This window comes from Lithobates pipiens, unplaced genomic scaffold (genome assembly GCF_037356315.1).
Source record: "Lithobates pipiens isolate NorthernLeopardFrog02 unplaced genomic scaffold, aLitPip1_a1.2 Scaffold_35, whole genome shotgun sequence".
NCBI classification, from domain to species: Eukaryota; Metazoa; Chordata; class Amphibia; order Anura; family Ranidae; genus Lithobates; species Lithobates pipiens.
Genome location: NW_027507811.1, coordinates 7,651,614 through 7,674,091, shown reverse-complemented (window position 1 = coordinate 7,674,091; position 22,478 = coordinate 7,651,614). Strand labels below are relative to the sequence as shown.

The following is a 22,478-nucleotide window of genomic DNA, read 5'->3' as shown; positions in this document are numbered from 1 at the left end:
GATATCCTATGATTCTTGAGAATACTGAAGGGGAGGACTTTTATCTGGTGGGGTTAACGTGTACCTTGTCCTGGTAGGACGAGCCCTAGGTCTCATGGGCTGTCCTGGAAGACTCTCAGAAAAGGAGCTACCGGTAAGTCTAACTCAGCTTTTACATTGTAACCAGCTGCGATTGAACACAGCTGATCACGGGGTAAAAGCCGCTGTGGTTTGCTCTTTACCCCGATCTGTGATCAGCTGTGGTCAAGCGACACAGCATTTACATAGCATGCAGGAAGTGCACCGCAGCATGCGCACGTTTATGGGAGGACATCAATAGACACCCTCCCAGTACTGGAGAACCGCACTGTAGCAGTCATTCGGCTATAACGCGGTCGGCAAGTGGTTAATCAGCCACCTTTGCCCTTTTGCCTGGGGGCAGCGCTGCCCCCCTGAAAAATGAGGCCTAAGGCAAATGCTTTGTTTGCCCCGCAGTAGGTACGCCCCTGGTTCCGAGGGAAGTAGAGTAGCTGAGGGCAGTGGCGTAACTAGAACCTTCAGGGCCCCCGATGCAAGAAACCATGAAGGGCCCCCCTGAACCCCAGCCAGGGCCCTTCCCTCCGAGTCCGGCGGTGGAACTCCAGGGGGTGGTCACAGGTATGACCTTTGTGAGCCCTGTAGTTCCACCACTGGTATCAGCAGTTTTTTATTTATTTATTTTTTTACATTTTTAGGTGCCCCATTGGGGGACTGTCCCTAGGCAGGATGGGGTCCCCGTCCCCAGAAGAGATGAGGTCCTTTTCTCCAGGGCAGATGAAGTTACTGCCCCCAGGTGAGAAGGGGTCCCTGTCCCCACATGAGAAGGGGTCCCTGTCCCCAGGGGGATATGGAGGGGGTATGTAATAGTGTGTGCTAGCTGCCTATGCTGCTGCCGACCATATGTAGAGGGGGCTACATGGGCCCCCTGCATCACAGGGCCCGGTTGCGGTCGCGACTGCTGCACCCCCTATAGTTACGCCCCTGGCTGAGGGGGCCTCCGAGGGGTTTGTGGTTCTTAAGGACTCTAAGACCCTCAATGTGGTACTCAAGCTGCAGGGGTCTGAGAGAAAAGGAAGTTGTACAGCTCAGGGGGACTCTGAGGGAGGGATGGGGTCTCTGGGTCTGCATTGGTCCTCCCTCCCCATCTGGACTTCTTTTTTTAGGCCTTCACCCTCTCCCCGTATGACTGCTCATATGATATGCTCTAGGACGGTGATGGCGCACCATGTAACCCCAGATGTTTTGGAACTACATTTCCCACTCTGCAGTGTAGTTGAGCATCATGGGAAATGTAGTTCCAAAACATCTGGGTTCGCCATCACTGCACTAGAATATCAAGTGGGATGAAGAAGAGTGATCCTTAGTGATGGATGACGGGATGTTTCGCGAACGCGATCTGTGAACCTGCCTAAATGGCAGACCCCATTCACTTTAATGGCAGGCGAACCTTAAAAACCTCCAGGTCATATTTTCAGCCACAAAATACTTACTAGCTCTGCACACATAGTCCCACAACATGGACACTGACATACCAGAAGTATTAAGTGAATCTGGGATCGACAACGACAAGCATTCTTTTTTTATCTGTGAAATTTTGTCAATTCAGGAGCGCATGAAGGCCATGGAGGAGAGGCAAGGTCAGGCCAGGCTATGAAGGGGGTGCAGGAGATGATCAGTGCCACAGTCAGGGCAGTGCAGTCCTATGCCAGTGTCCCAGTGTGCCAACCTGTGCTTGAGCCCCTGACCCCTCCCTCTGCCCGACCCTTACCCCCACCTATGCAGGGCTCCACTGCGGTGGTCCGGAGGTGCCAGTCCAGTGCTGATCCTCAGCCATGGTGCTGGCACTGCCTGCTGATTGGCTTCTCTGCTGCTACCTCCCTCACTGACACCAGCACTGAGATAGAACACTTACACCAGCACCGCAATAGAGACTGAGCACTGACACCAGCACCGAGATAGAGAGTACTGACACCAGCACCGTGATAGAGAGCACTGACACCAGCACCGAGATAGAGAGCACTGACACCAGCACCGTGATAGAGAGCACTGACACCAGCACCGTGATAGAGAGCACTGAGACCACACCAGCACCGTGATAGAGAGCACTGATACCAGCAACTCACTGCGAGACCCAAAAATATGACACCGCTCAACCTCTTCAAACAGGAGGGTACTGGCATATAGTACGGTGTGCTTTTTTTGTACAAGTGAGCCAAAGGTAGAAAAAAGGTCTGTGTGCTAGATTGTATAAATCATTTATAGAGTTATGCATATACATGGTCTACTGGTCACATGTGTTGAATTCCTCCGAGATCCATGCCTCATTCATTTTTATAAATGTGAGGTAGTCAACACTGTCATGAGCTAGGCGAGTACGCTTATTGGTCACGATCCATCCTGCTGCGCTGAACGTCCTTTCGGACAGGACACCGGATGAGGGGCAAGCCAACAGTTCCATTGCAAATTGGGCAAGCTCTGGTCAGGGGTCAAGCCTGCCCACCCAGTAGTCCAGGGGTTCATCACTCCTCAGAGCGTCCACATCGGCCGTTAACCCGATGTAGTCGGACACCTGACTGTCTAGGCGTTCCCTGATGCTGGATCCGGATGACACCTGTCGATGGGTCAGCTGAAAGAATGACCTCATATCAGAAGTCACCAACACATCTTCAAACCGGCCTCTTCTTGCAAGCGCTGTTGGATTGGTACCCGCAACTCCTTCTCTGGGAGTGGAAATTGCTCCTCTGCCAGCGCACGCAAAAGCAGAATGCAGCATTTCTCGAAGCAAGGCCTGTAAGTGCTCCATTCTGACAGTCCTCTGTGATGGTGGTAACATTTCCGGCATTTTGTGTTTGTACCAGGGGTCTAAGTACGTTGCCACCCAGTACTGGTCCTTGACCTTTATGCTTTTTATATGGGGGTCCCTGTTAAAACACTGGAGCATGAAGGCCCCCATTTGCACTAAACTGGCAGCGGTGTGGTGGCCTGGCTCCTGCTCATTATCCAGGATAACGTCGTCCTCCTCGTTCTCCTCTCCCCATCCACGGACAACAACAGGGATCCCAGAAAGGTTTAAAGCATGCTCTTCTTGCTCCTCCTCATCCTCCCCGGCACCATCCTCCTCTGACTCTTCTTCAGACTCCTGTTGTTGACTTGTCTCAGATAGAGTATCCCCCCTGGGAATTCATCCAGCATTGTCACTTCCTCCTCTTCCTGCTCCTGCTCCTCCATGGCTTGAACAATGACACAACGCAATGCTCGCTCCATAAAGAAGGCATAAAGCTACCATGTCACTGATGGCGCCATGGCTGCGACTGACCAGTTTGGTGATCTCATCAAATGGCCACAGAAGTCTGCATGCATCGCGCATGAGCAGCCACTGGCGCGGTGAAAAAAAAACCAAGCTCCCAGAACCTGTTCTGCTGCAGAGTTCGTATAGGTAGTCGTTAACTGCACGTTTCTGCTGGAGCAGCCTATCAAGCATATAGAAGGTTGAGTTCCATCGCGTTGGGCAATCGCAAATAAGACGTCTGACTGTCAGATTGTGTCACCACTGAATGTCAGCAAGTCGAGCCATGGCCGTGTAAGATCTTCTGAAATGGGCCGAGATTTTCCTTGCCTGCCGCAAGATGTCCTGGACCCCAGGGTATTTGACAACGAATCGCTGCACAACCAAGTTTAAGAAGTGTGCAATGCATGGCACGTGCGTGATTTTGCCCTGTTTCAATGTGCTAAGCAGATTGGCAACATTGTCACACACCACTTTACCAACTGTCAAATTGAGTGGTGTCAGCCACTGATCTGCCTGTGAACGCAAAGCTGAAAGGAGTGCAGGGCCAGTGTGGCTCTTGGCTTCCAGGCACAACAGACGCAGCACAGCATGGCAATGTCTCACCTGGCATGCCGAATAGGTTCTGGGGATCTTGTTATATACTTTCTCTGCCAGTGTTTGCTAGACCACGTGTCTATGGTTAGATGTATCTTGCCAGAGATACAGTCACTTGCCGCTGAACATGGCCATATAGCTCTGGGATGCCCTTCTGTGAGAAATACTTCCTTCCTAGGACCTTCTGTTGTGGTGTTCCAATGGGCACAAATTTTCAAAAGGCCTCTGAGTCCACCAGTTTATATGGCAATAGTTGGCAGGCTATCAGTTCTGACAAGCCAGCGGTCAACCATTGGGCAAGAGAGTTATCCGGCATCATAATTTTTTTACGCTCGAACATTTGGCCCACGGAAGCATGCATTTTTCCAGAAAAACGTGAGGATGGCATGATGGAAGGTGGAGTGGAGGACAATTCTGAGGAGAGAGGAGAAGGAGAAGTAGAAAACGAGGCTGGACGGTGAGAGCCTGGAGTGTGGCTTTGTGGGTTCCGTTGCTCCCACTGGGCTCGGTGATGGCAGCTCATCCCTAGGTGAGTGTTGGGCTTACCGCGACTTATGCGTTGACGGCAAAGGCTGCAGATTGCAACACTATTGTCAGCAGCGGACACGTTAAAAAAAGCCCACACTGTCCTGGGAGCGCCAGATGTGACCGTACATGACGTCACCGTTGATGCCTCGCTCCTGATACATTAGCAGTCTGCTTTGTCCTTCCTGTGCAATGTAAGTTCCACCTGCTTCTCCTCCCTATCTGCTGATCCATATCTCCCTCTGAACTCCCCTGCTCTTCCTCTCTTGTGGGCACCCACGTGACATCACTAGACACGTCATCATCTACGTTACCTTCCTCACAGCTATAATTAGAGATCCCGGAGTAGGCAGCAACACCGGGGACCAACCTCCTCCTTGGGCTGATCTGGGTACTGTCGTCAAACTGCTGAGTGGCAGTTGTTACTACCTCCTCTTCCTGATCCAATGCCAAGAGTGGCTGCGCATCGGCAATGTCTTGTGATGGATCGGAAAATAATTCCTGTGACTCAAGCGGAAGGTATGTGGTGGTGGTGGTGTTGTTGGTGGTAGTGTCTTTGGGGGTGCACATAGCAGAGAGTGAAGAAGAGGGTGCAGATTGAGAGGATGAAGAGGGTGCAGAAGAGTAAGGCTGAGTGAGCCACTCAACCAAGTCTGGTGCATCCTTTGACATAATCGCACGCACCTTCTGCAATTTGCCACTTTGGTTCAAGCCTGTTGCTCCTGCCCTACCCCTACCACCCCTGCGGAAGGGCCTGCCTCTTCCTCTGCCTGTCATTTTTTAAATGACCCTGTGACAAAAGTCTCTAGAGAAGTTCAGTATATGTGGAAGAAGGTATATAACACCCCGATTCAATCTGTCGCTTTAGGGGGCCATTGGTCTATCACACCAGTTATAATACTATTTTCTATTTGCGTTTGTCACTCTTTGTAGTATCGCTGCAGAACTGCTCAGCAGTCACAATGCTGCACAGTGGAAATGCACTATACTATGCTTTCTATATGTGCAAGTATTTTATACGTGTATTACACCCATATATACTGCACACCAAATAGTACACCTATACCAGTCCTTAAAAGGACGTTTGTGGACCTAATAGTAGCTAGTGAATTGGCTGTCCTGTACCCCATGATGAATGTGTCATGGGTCAAAGTTCTTCACAATGTAAATGAATATGTCCACCGCAAACAGCGCCAGAAGTCTGCTAGTTTGGCGAATTGCGAACGAGAAAAGTTTGCCGCGAACCAACCGCCGGGCAAACCGCAAGGCCATCTCTAGCGATCCTTATCCCTGTTCATAGAGATGGTCTCTTTGTGCAGCAAACCAGTTCAGAAACAAAACAACTGCAACAGGAAATTTGAAGGCTCTGAGGCCTCAAAATTCTACTAAACAGTTCAAACAGTTTAGACTAAGTGAATTTCCATGGGGGCAGTAGGCATTTCCTCCCTTTACAAAGTAGCAGCCCAGCACTGTCCCTACAGATATACACACACGGCACAAGGCAAGGTGTTCACACGACAAGACTTTTTTTAGGACTGCAGTTCCTCTGAGCTCCACAAGATGGTGATCTCACTTCTAACCAGATAGGAAGTCTCTATGGAAGACAGGAAATGATGTCACATACAGACAGGAAACTCCATTTGCTATTGAGAAGAAAGGAGACATTTCGGGATCTGGCAGCAGAAGAAAAAAATAAGATATTATTTATATTTACAGGAAGCTTCAAATAATTCTTACTTTAATTTGCCAAAATTAACTCTCTATAAGAAAGCCTAAATAGATAAAATGATGGCACCAATGAGGATGGAGGAGGACCGGAGTCACATGACTGAGAAGATACTAAACCTCACCCTGGAGATCATCTACCTGCTGACCGGAGAGGTGAGGAGGATTCTGGGAGGTCACATGACATCACTCTCATCTCTATTAATAAAACACAGACCTGACCGGAGAGGTGAGGAGGATTCTGGGAGGTCACATGACATCACTCTTATCTCTATTAATAAAACACAGACCTGACCGGAGAGGTGAGGAGGATTCTGGGAGGTCACATGACATCACTCTTATCTCTATTAATAAAAACAGAGACCTGACCGGAGAGGTGAGGAGGATTCTGGGAGGTCACATGACATCACTTTTATCTCTATTAATAAAAACACAGACCTGACCGGAGAGGTGAGGAGGATTCTGGGAGGTCACATGACATCACTCTTATCTCTATTAATAAAATACAGACCTGACCGGAGAGGAGAGGAGGATTCTGGGAGGTCACATGACATCACTCTTATCTCTATTAATAAAACACAGACCGGACCAGAGAGGTGAGGAGGATTCTGGGATTCTAACATGATATTCCTATTGGTTCTCCAATACAGAGATTTCCTCTTGTGAAGTCCGGTGATCATATGACTATCACAGTGCCTCCATGTGACTCCCTAAAACCTGAGAGACACAACATGGAGAAGATTCTAGAAGTCACCAAGAAGATGATGGAGCTGCTGACAGGAGAGGTGAGGAGGATTCTGGGAATTCTGGGACATTATCCAGTAACAGACAAGGGATGTGTCTGGATGGTGACTGTATCATTGTGTGTGTCAGGTTCCTATAAGGTGTCAGGATGTCACTGTCTATTTCTCCATGGAGGAGTGGGAGTATTTAGAAGGACACAAGGATCTCTACAAGGACGTCATGATGGACAATCAGCCGCCCCTCACATCACCGGGTAAGAGGAGACTTTATTGTAAAGGAGAGAGCAGTACGGAGGCTCCACCCATCCCCCATCATCTGATAAACACATAGAAACAATGTATTCAGTCAGTGTGTGTGTTTCCTACAGATGGATCCAGTAATGGGAACCCACCAGAGAGATGTCCCCGTCCTCTGTATTCCCGGGATTCCACACAGGAAGGTCACACCATCCCCCACCATCATCAGGTAGATGAGGAACAATCACTGATAGTATCATTAGGATCTGTACATTATCTGCATTGTTACCATTGATGTCATTTTTATTATATATTCAGAGTGGAAACCTGAGAGATTCTAAAGCGGAGGGTAAAGCAGCAGAAGAAGAGAGGTATGTGAGGGATGATCAGCAATATACGGAGGAGGATGGAATAACGGGGACATTTATAGAGGCGGACACTCCTACAGAGATCAGCACAGGTGGGTCATTAACACGATCTTGTGCATTATTTACCCCAGATACTATATAGTCCTATCTGTTGTATCTTATACAATATTTTGTGCATTACGTAGTCTTGAATTCTGCTCTCTACCTACTGCACATACTTTTATTTATTGAAAATAAGGTGATAACACCCCCAAACGTTGGAACCTTTAATCAGAAAGTAACAACAAGGGAGGAGTCAATAATCCAATGATGGTGGGTTTCAAGATGAGTCCAGTGTTCGTATTTAGAGATGGACGAACTTCCGACGGGACGTTTCGGGAACGCGGCCAAATGTTCGCGAACCGCAAAGTCCGCGGCGGGCCCCATGACTTCAATAGCAGGCGAACTTTAAAAACCTACAGGTCATATTTCCAGCCACAAAATAATTACTAGCTGTGCACACATAGTCCCACCACATGGCCACTGACATAACACATGTATGAAGTGAATCTGGGATCGACAAATACAAGCATTCTTTTTTTTATATGTGAAATTCTGACAATTCAGGACTCAGGAGCTCATGAAGGCAATAGAGGAGAGATAAGGTCAGGGTAGGCTATGAAGAGAGTGCAGGAGATGATCACCAGCACCGTGATATAGAGCACTGACACCAGCACCGTGATATAAAGCACTGACACCAGCACCGTGATATAAAGCACTGACACCAGCACCGTGATAGAGTGCACTGACACCAGCACCGTGATAGAGTGCACTGACACAAGCACCGTAATAGAGAGCACTGACACCAGCACCGTGATATAGAGCACTGACACCAGCACCGTGATAGAGTGCACTGACACCAGCACCGTGATAGGGTGCACTGACACCAGCACCGAGATAGAGAGCACTGACACCAGCACCGTGATAGAGAGCACTGACACCAGCAGTGAGATAGAGAGCACTGACACCACACCAGCACTGTGATAGAGAGCACTGACACCAGCACCGTGATAGAGTGCACTGACACCAGCACTGTGATATAGAGCACTGACACCAGCACCGAGATAGAGAGCATTGACAGCAGCACTGATACCAGCAATTTGCTGCTGGGCCCCAAAAATATGACACCGCTCAATCTTTTCAAACAGGAGGGTACGGGCATATAGTACGGTGTGCCTTTTTTGTACAAGGAAGTGAGCTAAATGTAGAAAAAAGGTCTGTGTGCTCGATTAAATAAATCGTTTATAGAGATATGCATATACATGGTCTACTGGTCACATGTGTTGAATTCCTCCGAGATCCATGCCTCATTCATTTTTATAAATGTGAGGTAGTCAACACTGTCGTGAGCTAGGCGAGTACGCTTATCGGTCACGATCCCCCCTGCTGCGCTGAACGTCCTTTCGGACAGGACACCGGATGAGGGGCAAGCCAACAGTTCCATTGCAAATTGGGCAAGCTCTGGCCAGGGGTCAAGCCTGCCCACCCAGTAGTCCAGGGGTTCATCACTCCTCAGAGCGTCCACATCGGCCGTTAACCCGATGTAGTCGGACACCTGACGGTCTAGGCGTTCCCTGATGCTGGATCCGGATGACACCTGTCGATGGGTCAGCTGAAAGAATGACCTCATATCAGAAGTCACCAACACATCTTCAAACCGGCCTCTTCTTGCAGGCGCTGTTGGATTGGTACCCGCAACTCCTTCTCTGGGAGTGGTAATTGCTCCTCTGCCAGCGCACGCAAAAGCAGAATGCAGCATTTCTCCAAACAAGGCCTGGAAGTGCTGCATTCTGACAGCCCTCTGTGACGGCGGTAACATTTCCACCATTTTGTGTTTGTACCAGGGGTCTAAGTACGTTGCGCACCCAGTACTGGTTCTTGACCTTTATGCTTTTTATACGGGGGTCCCTGTTAAAACACTGGAGCATGAAGGCCCCCATTTGCACTAAACTGGAAGCGGTGTGGTGGCCTGGCTCCTGCTCATCATCCAGGATAATGTCGTCCTCTTCATTCTCCTCTCCCCATCCACGCACAACAACAGGGATCCCAGAAAGGTTTAAAGCATGCTCTTCTTGCTCCTCCTCATCCGCCCCGGCATCATCCTCCTCTGACTCCTCTTCAGACTCCTGTTGTTGACTTGTCTCAGAGTAGCCCCCCCTGGGAATTCATCCAGCATTGCGACTTCCTCATCTTCCCGCTCCTGCTCCTCCACAGCCTGATCAATCACACGACGCAATGCACACTCCATAAAGAAGGCATAAGGTACCATGTCACTGATGGCGCCATGGCTGCGACTGACCAGTTTGGTGAATCTCATCAAATGGCCGCAGAAGTCTGCATGCGTCGCGCATGAGCAGCCACTGGCGCGGTGAAAAAAAAACCCCAGCTCCCCAGAACCTGTTCTGCCGCAGAGTTCATACAGGTAGACGTTAACTGCACGTTTCTGCTGGAGCAGCCTATCAAGCATATAGAAGGTTGAGTTCCATCGCGTCGGGCAATCGCAAATAAGACGTCTGACCGGCAGATTGTGTCGCCGCTGAATGTCAGCAAGGCGAGCCATGGCCGTGTAAGATCTTCTGAAATGGGCCGAGATTTCCCTTGCCTGCCATAAGATGTCCTGGACCCCAGGGTATTTGACAAGGAATCGCTGCACTACCAAGTTTAAGACGTGTGCCATGCATGGCACGTGCGTGATTTTGCCCTGTTTCAATGCGCTAAGCAGATTGGCACCGTTGTCACACACCACTTTACCAACTGTCAAATTGAGCGGTGTTAGCCACTGATCTGCCTGTGAACGCAAAGCTGAAAGGAGTGCCGGGCCAGTGTGGCTCTTGGCTTCCAGGCACAACAGACGCAGCACGGCATGGCAACGTCTCACCTGGCATGTGGAATAGGTTCTGGGGAGCTTGGGCGGCGCAGCGGAAGAGACGCTAGCAGTGGAAAAGGAGGAGTCAGTCGAGGAGGAGAGGGAGGAGGATGGAGTAGGAGGAGGAGGAGAAGAAGAAGAGTCAGGCCTGCATGCAATCCGTGGCGGTAAAACCAAATCTACACGGGTGCCACGGGTTACATGCTTGACGGCCGTCAGAAGGTTCACCCAGTGGGCAGTAAAAGTGATATACCTTCCCTGCCCGTGTTTGCTAGACCACGTGTCTGTGGTCAGATGTATCTTGGCACCGACACTGATACATTCACTTGCCGCTGAACATGGCTATATAGCTCTGGGATGTCCTTCTCTGAGAAATACTTCCTTCCTGGGACCTTCCATTGTGATGTTCCAATGGCCACAAATTTGCGAAAGGCCTCCGAGTCCACCAGTTTATATGGCAGTAGTTGGCGGGCTATCAGTTCTGACAAGCCAGCCGTCAATCGTTGGGCAAGAGGGTTATCTGGCGTCATCATTTTTTTACGCTCGAACATTAGGCCAACGGAAGCCTGCCTTTTTGCAGAAAAACGTGAGCTTGGCGTGATGGAAGGTGGAGTGGAGGACAATTGTGAGGAGAAGGAGAAGTAGAAGACGAGGCTGGACGGTGAGAGCCTGGAGTGTGGCTTTGAGTGTTCCGTTGCTCCCACTGGGCTCGGTGATGGCTGCTCATGTGCCTACTTAAGGCGGTCGTCCCTAGGTGAGTGTTGGGCTTACCGCGACTAATGCGTTGACTGCAAAGATTGCAGATGGCAACGCTATTGTCAGCAGCGGACACGTTAAAAAAAACTCACACTGCGGAGCCATGTGCCGGTGTCCTGGGAGCGCCAGATGTGACCGTACATGGTCGATGACTCGGTCCTGATACATTTGCAGTCTGCTTTGTCCCACCTGTGCAATGTAAGTTATTCCTGCTTCTCCTCCCTATCTGCTGGTCCATATCTCCCTCTGAACTCCCCTCCTCTTCCTCTCTTGTGGGCACCCACGTGACATCACTAGACACGTCATCATCAACGTCACCTTCCCCACCGCTATAAGTAGAGATCTCGGAGTAGGCAGCAACACCGGGGACCAACCTCCTCCTTGGGCTGATCTGGGTACTGTCGTCAGACTGCTGAGTAGCGGTTGTTGCTACCTCCTCTTCCTGATCCAATGCCAAGAGTGGCTGTGCATCAGAAATGTCCTCTTGATATGGATCGGAAAATAATTCCTGTGACTCAAGCGGAAGGTATGTGGTGGTGGTGGTGGTGGTGTTGGTGTAAGTGTCTTTGGGGGTGCACATAGCAGAGAGTGAAGAAGAGGGTGCAGATCGAGAGGATGAGGAGGGTGCAGAAGAGTAAGGCTGAGTGAGCCACTCAACCAAGTCTGGTGCATCCTTTGACATAATCGCACGCACCTTCTGCAATTTGCCACTTTGGCTCAAGCCTGTTGCTCCTGCCCTACCCCTACCACCCCTGCGGAAGGGCCTGCCTCTTCCTCTGCCTGTCATTTTTTAAATGACCCTGTGACAAAACTCTCAGTCCCTATACCAATGAAGGACTGCTGCAGTATAGGGCAGCGGTCAGTTAGCAGTAGTGCACCTCAACCCTATGTATTGTGGACCTATACCAGTCCTTATAGAGTAGCAGACTGTACCTCACTCAACCCTTTGTACTGTAGCACCCTAGACCAAGTTACCAGTCCTTATAAGAACTTTTGTGGACCAAGTAGGTTGTGGGTGAATGATTAGCAGACTGTACGTCAGTCCCTATACCAATGAAGGACTGCTGCAGTATAGGGCAGCAGTCAGCAGTAGTGCACCTCAACCCTATGTATTGTGGACCGATAGCGGTCCTTACAGAACAGCAGACTGTACCGCACTCAACCCTATGTACTGTAGCACCCTACACAGACCAAGTTACCAGTCCTGATAAAGAGCTTTGTGGAACAAGTGAGTTGTGAATGATTAGCAGACTGCAGCAGAAGGGCAGCAGTCAAGTATAATATTCTTTCTATATTTGGAAGAAAGGAATATTATACGTGTACAAGCCTATTACCATACCACTGATACCAGTCCTGAAAAGAACCTTTGTGGAACTAATAGTAACAGCTACTGTTTAAACTGACCCTCACTGCCTGACACACTGCTTCCTTCCTGTCCCTATACAAACTGGCAAAAAAGAGGAGACTGGAACAATTACTGGTTACTCGAATAGCTCTTTTGTGGACCTGATAGTAACAGCTAATGATGATGATGATGATGACTAATCTGGCTGTCCCTAAAATAGCAGCAGACACAGCGCTCTGTCCCTTTCTCTAAACTGACAAAAGACACTCAGGCTGCTGCAACAATCAGTAGCACAGCAAACCTATATACACCTAACACCTATACCAGTCCTGAAAAGAACTTTTGTGTACCAAATAGCTAGCGATTTATCTCTCCCTACTCCACACAGCAACCTTTCCCTATAGTGACAGAAGAAAGAATGTAAAATGGCCGCCGGATCGGGTGTATTTATAGGTTAGGGGAAATGTCCAAGTGTCCATGTGCTGTCATGTCTCAATTGGCTGTCCTGTACCCCATGATGGATGTGTCATCAGGTCAAAGTTCCTTTACACAGTAAAAACACGGAAGTCCGCCGGGCGAACTACGCCAATAGTCCGCCGAACGAGCGGACCGCGAACGTCCGAAATTCGCCGCGAACCGTTCGGCCATCACTAGCGGTCGCAACGGGGGAGGCCGGTAAGTCCAGCGCAGTGCCTTCTTCCACATGTTGTGCCTGCGGCGAGGCTATAATGGCGCCCGGCGACAGCCTCTGTGTGCCTCTGAAGTACAGCTGAATGCCACTCTGAGGGGTAGCCGAACAGGAACCACCCGCTGCCGATCTTGTCCTATACCGTCTAGGGGTTATCATGCCTCTCTAGTGACCGTGTAGAGCCGTCTGTTTTGTGGGATGGGGCAAGGTGGCCAGGAGCTCCATAAAAACCTGTCCTTACTCGGCCATTGCTAAGCCACGCCCCTTAAGTATAATATTCTTTCTATATTTGGAAGAAAGTATATTATACGTGTACAACCCTATATACTGTACAGCTATACCAGTCCTTAAAAGGACCTTTGTGGACCTAACAGTAATAGCTAGTGATTACTGACTGTCCCTGCTGCACACAGCGTCCTGTCCCTCCCTGCACTCACAAAAGACAGGCTGCTGCAATCACCAGCACAGCAGTGCACTGAACCCTATATACTGTACTACACCTATACCAGTCCTTAAAAGGACTTTTGTGGACCTAATAGCTAGCGATTTGTGTCACTACAGTCTCTCCCTGCTCCACACACCGTCCTGTCCCTACACTGAAATAAGACAGAATGTAAAATGGCCGCCAGATCAAGTCTATTTATAAGGTAGGGGGAATGTCCAATTGTCCATGTGCTGAAATGTCTCAATTGGCTGTCCTGTACCCCATGATGGATGTGTCATCATAGGTCAAAGTTCTTTCACACTGTAAACACGTAAGTCCGCCGGGCGAACAGCGGCAATAGTCCGCCGATCGGGCGAATCGCAAACACGCAAAATTCGCCGCAAACGACCGCCGGGCGAACAGTTCGGCCATCCATATTCATATTCCCCCCCCCCCCCCCCATCCTCACTCTCTGATGTCTGGTGGGGCTCAGCCTTACTATTATTCATGACTAAATATGTCCTGTTGGGGTTGACAAAATAATAATGAGTGATAGAGGGGGAGGGGACACTCGTCCTATAATCCCCTCATCAATGTCACTCCTATAGAAGACAGTTCTCGTTGTTTCCTCCCTCTCTGACTAAGGTCCATGAATAAAGAAATGATCTGGTAGGAGATCAGAGGACCCATTTACTGGTTACCTTGAGGGGGGAATTGTAAGATCCTCAGAGACAAAGCTGCCTGATGTGGGCGGAGTCCTGGTTTAGGGGAACCAATCTGCTCGTGTCTAGTAATAATCTTTGTATTTCTATTTTAGTAGATGGACGGGAGATGAGGAAAACCTCAGAGGATTGTCTCACTTTGTCTCCAGACTGTAAAGTAGAAGATGAGGACATCACACAGTATAGTCCAGGAGAAAACCCGACTACCTCAAATGTCCATCCGGCACCACACAGTGTAGATGGACCATCGTATTCCTCTTATCCCGAGGAACCTCAGACTGTGCGGGACGGTGCCGGACCATCGTATTCCTCTTATCCTGAGGAACCTCAGACTGTGCGGGACGGTGCCGAACCATCGTATTCCTCTTATCCCGAGGAACCTCAGACTGTGCGGGACGGTGCCGGACCATCGTATTCCTCTTATCCCGAGGAACCTCAGACTGTGCGGGACGGTGCCGGACCATCGTATTCCTCTTATCCCGAGGAACCTCAGACTGTGCGGGACGGTGCCGGACCATCGTATTCCTCTTATCCCGAGGAACCTCAGACTGTGCGGGACGGTGCCGGACCATCGTATTCCTCTTATCCCGAGGAACCTCAGACTGTGCGGGACGGTGCCGGACCATCGTATTCCTCTTATCCCGAGGAACCTCAGACTGTGCGGGACGGTGCCGGACCATCGTATTCCTCTTATCCCGAGGAACCTCAGACTGTGCGGGACGGTGCCAGACCATCGTATTCCTCTTATCCTGAGGAACCTCAGACTGTGCGGGACGGTGCCGGACCATCGTATTCCTCTTATCCCGAGGAACCTCAGACTGTGCGGGACGGTGCCAGACCATCGTATTCCTCTTATCCCGAGGAACCTCAGACTGTGCGGGACGGTGCCGGACCATCGTATTCCTCTTATCCCGAGGAACCTCAGACTGTGCGGGACGGTGCCGGACCATCGTATTCCTCTTATCCCGAGGAACCTCAGACTGTGTGGGACGGTGCCGGACCATCGTATTCCTCTTATCCCGAGGAACCTCAGACTGTGCGGGACGGTGCCGGACCATCGTATTCCTCTTATCCCGAGGAACCTCAGACTGTGCGGGACGGTGCCGGACCATCGTATTCCTCTTATCCCGAGGAACCTCAGACTGTGCGGGACGGTGCCGGACCATCGTATTCCTCTTATCCCGAGGAACCTCAGACTGTGCGGGACGGTGCCGGACCATCGTATTCCTCTTATCCTGAGGAACCTCAGACTGTGCGGGACGGTGCCGGACCATCGTATTCCTCTTATCCTGAGGAACCTCAGACTGTGCGGGACGGTGCCGGACCATCGTATTCCTCTCATCCTGAGGAACCTCAGACTGTGCGGGACGGTGCCGGACCATCGTATTCCTCTTATCCCGAGGAACCTCAGACTGTGAGGGACGGTGCCATCCTTCTAACAAATAAGAAGTTTCCCTGTCCTGAGTGTGGGAAGCTTTTCCGTTATATTTCCGGGCTTATTGTGCATGAAAGATCTCACACGGGGGAAAAGCCGTATTCCTGTGCTGAGTGTGGAAAATGTTTTTCACAAAATTTCAGTCTTCAAATGCATCAGCGATCCCATGCAGGTGAGAAGCCGTATTCCTGTACTGAGTGCGGGAAAAGTTTCCATAATAAATCCAAACTTAATGTGCATAAAAGATCTCACACAGGAGAGAAGCCGTATTCCTGTTCTGAGTGCGAGAAATGTTTTGCATGCAAGTCCAATCTTTACATACATCAGAGGCTGCACACTGGTGAGAAGCCATATTCCTGTTCTGGGTGCGGGAAATGTTTTGCACAAAAATCAGACCTTGTTAAACATCAAAGGTCTCACACGAGGGAAAAATTGTATTCCTGTTCCGAGTGCGGGAAATGTTTTGTACAAAAAACAGAACTTTCCACACATGAAAGGTCTCACACGGGTGAGAAGCCGTATTCCTGTTCTGAGTGCGGGAAATGTTTTTCTGCCAGGTCCAATCTTTACACACATCAGAGATCGCACACGGGTGAAAAGCCGTATTCCTGTTCTGAGTGCGGGAGATGTTTTTCACAGAAGTGCACTCTTTCCACACATCAGAGATTGCACACAGGAGAGAAGCCTTTTTCCTGTCCTGAGTGCGGGAAATGTTTTTCTGACAAACCTATTCTTTACAGGCATCAGAGATCTCACACAGGCGTGAAGCCATATTCCTGCCTTGAGTGCGGGAAATGTTTATCGGATAAGTCTTCTCTTAAAGCACATCAGTCATTGCACACAGGGGAGAAGCCATATTCCTGTCCTGAGTGCGGGAAATGTTTCTCACAGAAGTATATTCTTAACAGACATCAGAGATCTCACACGGGGGAGAACCTATACTCTTGCTCTAAATGCGGAAAAAGTTTTGCAGATAAGTCTTCTCACAACAGACATCAGAGTACCCACACGGGGGAGAAGCCGTTTCCGTGTCCCGAGTGCGGGAAATGTTTTGCACAGAAAGTCAGTCTTAACAAACATCAGAGAATGCACTCGGGGAAGAAGCCACTTTCCTGTCCTGAGTGAGGGAATTGTTCCTCACTGAAGTCCTGTCTTCCTGTACATCAGGGGGTCCCACACAACCCTGGAGATGTATTAGTGAGTGCGGGAAATGTCTTGTATATAAATGTTGCTGGACATGTGGGGGAAGAAGCACCCCCTGATATACACCTCAGATATACCCCATGGCTGATCTTCATCATGGAAGAAACAGTTCATAGCCCTCAACCATAGCCTGATCTTTTGACAAAGATATCCTATGGAATGGATGATACAACAGTGCCATCTAGAGGTCGGATTGGTAAATGTTTCTCCCATTGAAACATAGTATTGAGAAAGGGGCCACACCCATGTGGGGGGATAATAAAACTTTCCAAATAAAAAGGCAACAACATAAGAAACGGCAAGAAACAGTTGATAAGGAGATCAGAGATCACCAAAGACATGGATGAAGTGTTGTACCGTGTCGGCCATTGATAGCAGGAGAAAAATAAAAATGGAGTTCTTACCTCTCATTGGCTGAGTACATTTTGTGGTGTAAACTCTTGCAAGAGGTCTGTTTTCTCAAGACGTCTTCCAAGACGAAACGCGTTAACCCCCACCGCTTAAAAGGCGGTCCCCTAGGCCTTTTAAAATAAAAATGGAGTCATTACCTCTCATTGGCTGAGTACATTTTGTGGTGTAAACTCTTGCAAGAGGTCTGTTTTCTCAAGACGTCTTCCAAGACGAAACGCGTTTACCCCACCACTTAAAAGGCGGTCCTCTAGGCCTTTTAAGATAAAAAATTGAGTCATTACCTCTCATTGGTACATTTTGTGGTGGAAGATTTCACAAACACAGGTCCAGATTTCTACCTTTTAAAATTTCCCGATTTTATTTATTTATTTATTTATTTATGTATTTATTTATTGACTGCAATCTTGTTAAAAGTAAAATTGTAATAAAATATGAACGAAAAAAATAAATTGTGTGTGTCGGTGCAATGGTAGCAATCTTCTGTACCCAAAAATTGCTCATAGAAGTTTTTACAGGTCAGAAGTTTAGAGGTAACCACGACCAATGGATCAGAGTGTGGTCAGGAGTATATCAGATACAGCCCAGGGTACAGAGTGCAGTGGTAAGGAGTATATCATATACAGCTCAGGGTACAGAGTGCAGTGGTAAGGAGTATATCATATACAGCCCAGGGTACAGAGTGCAGTGGTTAGGTGTATATATCGTACAGCCCAGGGTACAGAGTGCAGTGGTTAGGTGTATATCATACAGCCCAGGGTACAGAGTGCAGTGCTCAGGAGTATATCATATACAGCCCAGGGTACAGAGTGCAGTGGTTAGGTGTATATTGTACAGCCCAAGGTACAGAGTGCAGTGGTCAGGAGTATATCATATACAGCCCAGCATAGTGGTTAGGTGTATATCGTACAGCCCAGTGTACAGAGTGAAGTGGTCAGAAGTATATCATATACAGCCCAGCGTACAGAGTGCAGTGGTCAAGAGTATATCATATACAGCCCAGTGTAGTGGTTAGGTGTATATCGTACAGCCCAGTGTACAGAGTGCAGTGGTCAGAAGTATATCATATACAGCCCAGTGTAGTGGTTAGGTGTATAGCGTACAGCCCAGTATACAGAGTGCAGTGGTCAGAAGTATATCATATACAGCCCAGCGCACAGAGTGCAGTGGTCAGAAGTATATCATATACAGCCCAGCGTACAGAGTGCAGTGGTGAGGAATATATCAGATAGAGCCCAGGATACAGAGTGCAGTGGTCAGGAATATATCAGATACAGCCCAGGGTGCAGTGGTGAGGGTTATGTCATATACAGCCCAGGATACAGTGTTTAGAGGTCAGAAGCATATCATACGTAGCACCCTCTAGTGTGCAACTAGGGTTGGCAAATTTAGTTTATGACTCATGGTAGTTGTGTTAGTCTGTAATTGGGTCAGTTACATCAGGTCAGGGTGGATGGCTCTACAGCGCAGGTCTCTGGTACCACGCTCTGGATCTAAAAGCTTGGAGAAGCTTCTGGAAGTTAGTGGGCAAAGACCTGATCTGCAGGTCTCTGGTACCACGCTCTGGATCTAGAAGCTTGGAGAAGCTTATGGAAGTTAGTGGGCAAAGACCTGATCTGCAGGTCTCTGGTACCACGCTCTGGATCTAGAAGCTTGGAGAAGCTTCTGGAAGTTAGTGGGCAAAGGCCTGATCTGCAGGTCTCTGGTACCACGCTCTGGAATCTAGAAGCTTGGAGAAGCTTCTGGAAGTTAGTGGGCAAAGACCTGATCTGCAGGTTTCTGGTACCATGCTCTGGATCTAGAAGCTTGGAGAAGCTTCTGGAAGTTAGTGGGCAAAGACCTGATCTGCAGGTCTCTGGTACCACGCTCTGGATCTAGAAGCTTGGAGAAGCTTCTGGAAGTTAGTGGGCAAAGACCTGATCTGCAGGTCTCTGGTACCACGCTCTGGATCTAGAAGCTTGGAGAAGCTTCTGGAATTTAGTGGGCAAAGGCCTGATCTATGCATACCTGAGTGAATCTGGCCAATTCCCAGGCAGAGGAACCTGGCAGGGTGGCTGGGCTAGCTTTAAATATGGGGGAGCCTAACCAGCAGGGGAGTTGGGTGGAAGACAGAGTGCTGAAGTTGCTGTCGAATGTATATTCTGTTGCAGTCGTGTGGCCTGGGAGGGGACCCCCGGGTCTGGGGGGGGGGGGGGCTCTGCCTCCAGGCTGGGAGCTGAGGAAAAGAAGCCTAAGAGAGGGTTCTCCATTACCTTTGAGCCCTGTGCAGAAGACAATTGGAGTGCAGTGTTCAGGAGTACGAGGGGGTCTTCCATACGTTTATATTTTCGTTGGAAGGTGGGAGGAGTAGTAATTGGTGTCTGAGACTGTCATGTGACTAGTCTGTCTGACCAGCCGGCTGACCTTGCAGTTTGGTATAATGCCCCGTACACACGATCGGAAATTCTCGTCGGAAAAGCCTTGGATGGTTTTTCCGACGGAATTCCGCTCAAGCTTGTGTTGCCAACACACGGTCACACCAAATTCAGACCGCCAAGAACGCGGTGACGTATAACACTACGCTAAGGCCGAGAAAATTAAGTTCAATGCTTCCGAGCACGCGCCAAATTGTTTCCAAGCATGCGTAGGAATTTTGCGCATCGGAATTTCCAATCGAGACTTCTTCCGTCGGAAAAATTTGAGACCCTGCTCTCAATCTTTTGCTGGCCAAAATTCCCGCCAGCAAAAGTCCGGTGGAGCCTACGCACACGTGTTTTTTCCGATGGTGGAAACTTTTTTGAAGAGCCTTCGTAGATTTCGTGCAGTGGTCAGTTAATGGTTTTCCTCCTCTTTCCTGGCTAGCTGGCTTGCAGGCTTAGGTAAGGGCCTAGTTTGGATGTTGGGGGAGTTCCCTGATTTTTTGTCTTGTTGATTTGTGTGGGGGTTACCACTCAAAATCCATACTAAACCCCAAGGGTCTGGTATGAATTTTAAGGGGGACACCCCACGCCACCCCTTTGTTCACCTTCACCCACTAGCTGGGAGAACTCGGCTGACTGGGACGGGTGAGGACAAGGGCCTCTTCCTGACAACCCTGGCCGTTTGGTTGTCGGGGGTCTGCGGGCGGGGGGCTTATCGGAATCCGTAAGCCCCCTTTAATAAGGGGGCCCCCGGATCCCGGGCCCCCCCACCCCATCCGCTTACTCTCTACTAGGGATGAGCCTGAACTGCGCTGGGTTCAGTTCCTTTTGTGATTCCAACCAATTTGTAAGCGGTTCAAATGGCGAAACCTGAACCCCATTCAAAATAAAATGGGAAGCAAATCAAAAACGCCCATTTTCTGGTCTAATAGACAAAAAAAAAAGTCTGAGGTTCCCCCAAGAAATCTATACCAGACCCTGATCCAAGCTTGCAGTCCGATTGACCAGAAAAGGGTGGGAACCAGAGTGTACCATACCAGGCTGCCTTATCAGAGGGGCCCGACCCTGGCAAAGCACCTTGTCCACATGTTGATGAGGACAAGGGCCTCATCTCCACAACCCTGGCCGGTGGTTGTGTGGGGGTCTACAGGGAAGGGGCTCGTTGTAATCTGGAAACCCCTTTAAAATAATAATGGGCCCTCAGACACCGCCCCCCCCCCGTATAGTATAAGTATAGGGTACGCAATGGTTACACTAGCCGAATGACAGGTCCCAGAGATGCCATCAGCTATATAAAGGAAGGGGGCGGGGATTGTGGTGACATCAATGCTCAAATATTGCATCGACATATATGGCCAGTGAGGTCACTGCTATCCCCGTCCCTTGGCTTATGTGGGTGGGATTCCCAGGGACATCAGTTGTTTATAGGGACACAGCAGTTGCGAGCACCCGAGGCTTCCTTCGATACCAGAGACAGTGGTAAGCTGTCATATATAAAAGTGGTAGAAATGTTGTGATGCTTGGTTCCCACCGAACGGGGTATCAGAAGACCCAACATTTACTTGGAATCATTCTTTCTAACAACTAAACCCCGAGCTTATCCCTAGTGGTCCTTTACATTGGTGACCAATGGGAGAAGGACCCCTTATATCAGTGGTCAGTGTAGTGGTCCTTTACATTGGTGATCAATGGGAGAAGGACCCCTTATATCAGTGGTCAGTGTAGTGGTCCTTTACATTGGTGATCAATAGGAGAAGGACCTCCTTATATCAGTGGTCAGTGTAGTGGTCTTTTACATTGGTGATCAATGGGAGAAGGACCCCCTTATATCAGTGGTCAGTGTAGTGGTCCTTTAAATTGGTGACCAATGGGAGAAGGACCCCTTATATCAGTGGTCAGTGTAGTGGTCCTTTACATTGGTGACCAATGGGAGAAGGACCCCTTATATCAGTGGTCAGTGTAGTGGTCCTTTACATTGGTGACCAATGGGAGAAGGACCCCTTATATCAGTGGCCAGTGTAGTGGTCCTTTACATTGATGACCAATGGGAGAAGGACCCCTTATATCAGTGGCCAGTGTAGTGGTCCTTTACATTGGTGATCAATGGGAGAAGGACCCCTTATATCAGTGGCCAGTGTAGTGGTCCTTTACATTGGTGACCAATGGGAGAAGGACCCCTTATATCAGTGGCCAGTGTAGTGGTCCTTTACATTGGTGATCAATGGGAGAAGGACCCCTTATATCAGTGGCCAGTGTAATGGTCCTTTACATTGATGACCAATGGGAGAAGGACCCCTTATATCAGTGGCCAGTGTAGTGGTCCTTTACATTGGTGATCAATGGGAGAAGGACCCCTTATATCAGTGGTCAGTGTAGTGGTCCCTTACATTGGTAATCAATGGGAGAAGGACCCCTTATATCAGTGGTCAGTGTAGTGGTCCTTTACATTGGTGATCAATGGGAGAAGAACCCCTTTATATCAGTGGTCAGTGTAGTGGTCCTTTACATTGGTGACCAATGGGAGAAGGACCCCTTATATCAGTGGTCAGTGTAGTGGTCCTTTACATTGGTGATCAATGGGAGAAGGACCCCTTATATCAGTGGTCAGTGTAGTGGTCCTCTACATTGGTGATCAATGGGAGAAGGACCCCTTATATCAGTGGTCAGTGTAGTGGTCCTTTACATTGGTAATCA

General features: G+C 49.2%; 1 protein-coding gene across 1 annotated transcript in view; it reads left to right on the top strand.

Annotated features, from left to right (window-relative positions):
• Positions 1–17,387, top strand: part of LOC143955469 (uncharacterized) — a 158,493-nt gene extending 141,106 nt beyond the window's left edge. Inside the window, 3 exon segments of the mRNA XM_077465511.1 lie at positions 7,232–7,360; positions 7,450–7,591; positions 14,435–17,387. Coding sequence (XP_077321637.1) covers positions 7,232–7,360; positions 7,450–7,591; positions 14,435–16,899 — 2,736 coding nt within the window. The 3' untranslated portion in view covers positions 16,900–17,387.
• The last annotated feature ends 5,091 nt before the right edge of the window (positions 17,388–22,478 follow it).